At 44.9% G+C, this 3,741-nt stretch overlaps 1 protein-coding gene across 1 annotated transcript; it reads right to left on the bottom strand.

The window, feature by feature from the left end:
• Positions 1-1,010: 1,010 nt before the first annotated feature.
• LOC105822716 (etoposide-induced protein 2.4 homolog) lies at positions 1,011-3,048 on the bottom strand. Its single transcript, XM_012659742.1, is given in 3 exon segments — positions 1,011-1,799; positions 1,802-2,135; positions 2,415-3,048. Coding segments are annotated over 3 exon segments (1,020 nt in total). The 5' UTR covers positions 2,856-3,048; the 3' UTR covers positions 1,011-1,554.
• Between the last annotated feature and the right edge of the window lie 693 nt (positions 3,049-3,741).

The following is a 3,741-nucleotide window of genomic DNA, read 5'->3' as shown; positions in this document are numbered from 1 at the left end:
GAGAGCATATTCCTAAGGTCATCTCAGCAGAGTGTAAAGAGACCCCCTACATCACTGGCACTTTCAAAGAATTCTCTACCTCACCTCATCTCTGATTGTTGACCTCTTCCTAATTCTCCTTATTCTTCCAGATGTTGATGCTCATTTGTGCTATCAGCATAATATGCTCAAGCCTTTCCTAGGTTAAAACAAATATCTTTTCAGCCCTTCTTCTTGCTACTGCCCTTTCTCCTCCTGACAGCTGAACTTCTAAATGATCCTATACAATAGTCTCTATGCTATGGTCTGAAAATCTGTGCCCCAGCAAAATTCATATGTTGGAATACTAACACCCGATGTGATGTATTAAGAGGTGGGGACTTTGGGAAGTGATCACATAATGAGGGCTTAGTGCCCTTATCAAAGAGTTTGAAAGAAGTTGCCTTCTCCTTTCTGTCATGTGAGGACACAAAGAAGGTGCCATCTATAAGAAATGGGCCCTCATCAGACACCGAATCTGGTGGTACCTTGATCTTGGACTTCTCAGCCTCCAGAATTATGAAAAATAAAGTTCTGTTCTTTTTTTTTTTTTGTAGGAAACCAGCTCACGTTTAATTGTGAAATTTTAAAATCGTACAAGTATTTTGACATTCCCCCCATATTTAGTCTCTTATAATGACAGGAAAATACCAACCAATCACAGGATTTAATGGGTTTAATAATTTACCCCTTCAGTTCCTATTTGTAGCACCCAATATTCCTTTGAAATACCAGACAGATCAGGCGGTGGCCAACAGTAAATTTCTGCTCCCCCTGAGTTGAAAAGTTCAGGTTCTCTGAGTATTGTGTTGCAGTGGCACTTGCCAGAATTGGTACCTCCCCACAGTTGGGGGTTTTAAATGTACCAGTGAAAAAAGCTTTTTCCCCTTCAAAGGGAAGAAAAAAAAAATCACTCCAAAACTTGGCAGATCTGGCTGTGAGGTCTTTCCTCCTGTCCCATCGCTTCATCTTTTCAGGCTTTTTTTTTTTTCTTTTTTGCAGTGGAGCAAGGGAGACCAAAACGTAACCTGAGTTACAAGAAACAAGACAGTGATGGCTATAAAAGGAGTTACCAGGAGCAACTGATACTCCTTTACCTCCCACATCCAACGTATGTGCTTCACAGAAAAACAAAAATAACAAATCCACAAAATACAACAGCTAGAATTACAAAATCCATTCATCCAAGAGTGGTAGAAGGCAGGAAAGGTGGGAGGGTAAAATGGCACAGGGAGAAAAATCAAAGTATTCAAATCAGTCCAGGCACAGGGGATGGCAAATGCTAGAAAATAGCTGCAGAAAAACCTGTGGTCCTTTCAGACTCACAGTGGTGTTAAGAATCCACACACTGGTGTCAGGAAGATTCTGCCTTACGTGCACCAGAGACAAACCTTCCAATTCCTCAGAGGAAAGTGAATATGCAGAGGGCCCTTGGCAGCGTGGGTCCTGCCTTCCCTGGCAGGCGGAGGGGAGCAGGGAACAGAGCTGCCGCAGCCTCCCTCCAATCCCACCCATCGCCTTTGGGTGGCAGGCAACTCAGTGGCCTGCAGCAGCCTTCGGTTTGGCAGGAGACGGATGTGGTGAAGGGAACTTCTCTGCAGAGGTGGAGCTGCTCAGGGCAGAGTGCAGATATACTGTCTTGTGGAAGAGTCTGTTGCTTAAGAAGACCACCAAGGAGAAGAGTCTCAACTGGAAGAGGTACGCTTTGCCAGGGGTCTTTGCTTCATTGGCGCTGATAATGAATAAAGGAAAAAGGATAGAGAAGAGGCAGCCACTAATATGTATGAGGACTGCATTGCTGTGAGAAAAGCCAAGGGCAATCCAAACCCAAAGTAGTAAGGCCAATTCCTTTCTATGTTTGACAACCGTTGGTGCATTCCAATTCCTTTATTGAACCAACGATATTCAAAGCAATATAGTGAGTAGAGAAGGGACGTATGCAGGAGACTAACCAGCTGACCAACAAGATGGATGGGAAAGAGACTCACAAACATTCCCTGGATAAGGAAAAGAGCCTGCAACAAAAGGTTGAAGAGCATGTCAGCAATTATTTTGCTGACACTAGGAAATGGGTGAGGCTTCCTCCCTGATACCTCAAATGCCAGGTCAGCTATATCCTGCAACAGAGAATATACACAAAAACATTAATTAAATGGCTCTGATATCCACCCCCAAAGCTAAGGCCACTGCTCTGCCACTAGAACTGCCAGGTAAGAAAAGCCCCCAGACATCTAGCAATGAGATGAAGACAAAGATCACCCACTGGCTTCTTGGCCAAGAAAGGTCAAGTCTGAAAAATAGGTCCCTATATGGCCACTAACTTCACAGACTGAAACTTGTCACCTGTCAACCCATCATGCTATAACTACCCAGACTCCATTCTGCCCTGGACCTACTTGAAACCAAATGGCATTCACAACTTTGCTAAGCACAAACAGGGGCAGCACCCAAAGAGCGCTGAAAATTGATGTGAGGAAGAATTCCAGCCATGACCAAACATCTCCATGTAGTGATGGATCACCGATAATGCGGGCTGCTACTGACTGAAGCACAGGAATAAACACTCGATAGAATAAGAGGAGACTAAACCAGAATACTCCACCATTCCAAGCACAACACTGGAATATTCTACTAACAATACGTGGCTCACTCTCTTGCTTCCGCCCTATACTCTGGGCTCTCCTCTGTGCCAAGACACTACTTGCCCTTGTTCGTCGCTGCTCCTCTCTCTTTTGCTGGATTCGAGCATCTAGCTTTGAGATGGTACAAATACCCCACATGGAGTCTTTGATTCCCCTGCCAAGGTCCTGGAGAAAGGTTTTTACACTGGCAGCCATCTCTTCACCACCCAAACTATCAACTACACGGAGGAGAAAGAAGTACCCCAAAATCTCTCATCATGAAGGACCCGCAGCTCCAACGCCGCGGCCCCCGCCCGGCCCCCGCCCGGCCCGCGCCCTCCGAGGGCTGCTCGGCTCCTCCGCGCCCGGCCGCGCGCTCCGCCCGGGAGCTCCCAGGGCCAGGGCCGCTGCGCCCGCACTGTAAAGTTCTGTTCTTTATAAATTACTCATTCTAAAGCATTTTGCTATAGCAGCAGGAACAGACTAAGACATTCTACTTCTTCCCCTCCCATTCACTACTCAGCCCTTGGTAATCTGGCCTCCAACACAACAATTCTTCTAGAAGTGTTCTCACCAAGTCTACCAGCTTAACATCCTAATTGCCAAACCCATTGGGCATTTTTTAGTCTTTGTCTTAATTGGCCTAGACTTGAAAGTGTTGATCATACCTCCCTCCTTGAACCTCTGTCCTGCTCAGTTTCCTTGATTCCATCACATGACAGTGTGTGTGTTCCATGAAGACAGGGATCTGTCTGTGTTTCTCACTAATGTCTCCCAAGTACCTACAACAGTGCCCAGCCTGCAATAGGCTCTAAATAAATATTTGTTAAATTAATTAGTTATTTTTTCCTGGTTCTCTTATTCATCTGAACATTTTCTCTCAGTGTCCTTCCACCTCAGTATTTGGCTAATATTCAGCTTCAGTTTTGAAAGGCCAAATAACTGAATGCCAACTTCATTGTTATTTCCACATCCCTGAACTTGTGCGTACTGATAATCGTGTGCTAGTGTAGGTTTCCATCATATTTGATCATACCCCTACAATATAGGAAAATCATGTCATTCAGATTTATTGTTAATATCAAAATATTCACTTTCAAAT

The sequence above is a fragment of the Propithecus coquereli genome, unplaced genomic scaffold, assembly GCF_000956105.1.
Source record: "Propithecus coquereli isolate 6110/MARCELLA unplaced genomic scaffold, Pcoq_1.0 Scaffold63, whole genome shotgun sequence".
Lineage (NCBI taxonomy): Eukaryota > Metazoa > Chordata > Mammalia > Primates > Indriidae > Propithecus > Propithecus coquereli.
Note: the sequence above shows the minus strand (reverse complement) of the source record. Positions and strands in the feature narration are given on the sequence as shown.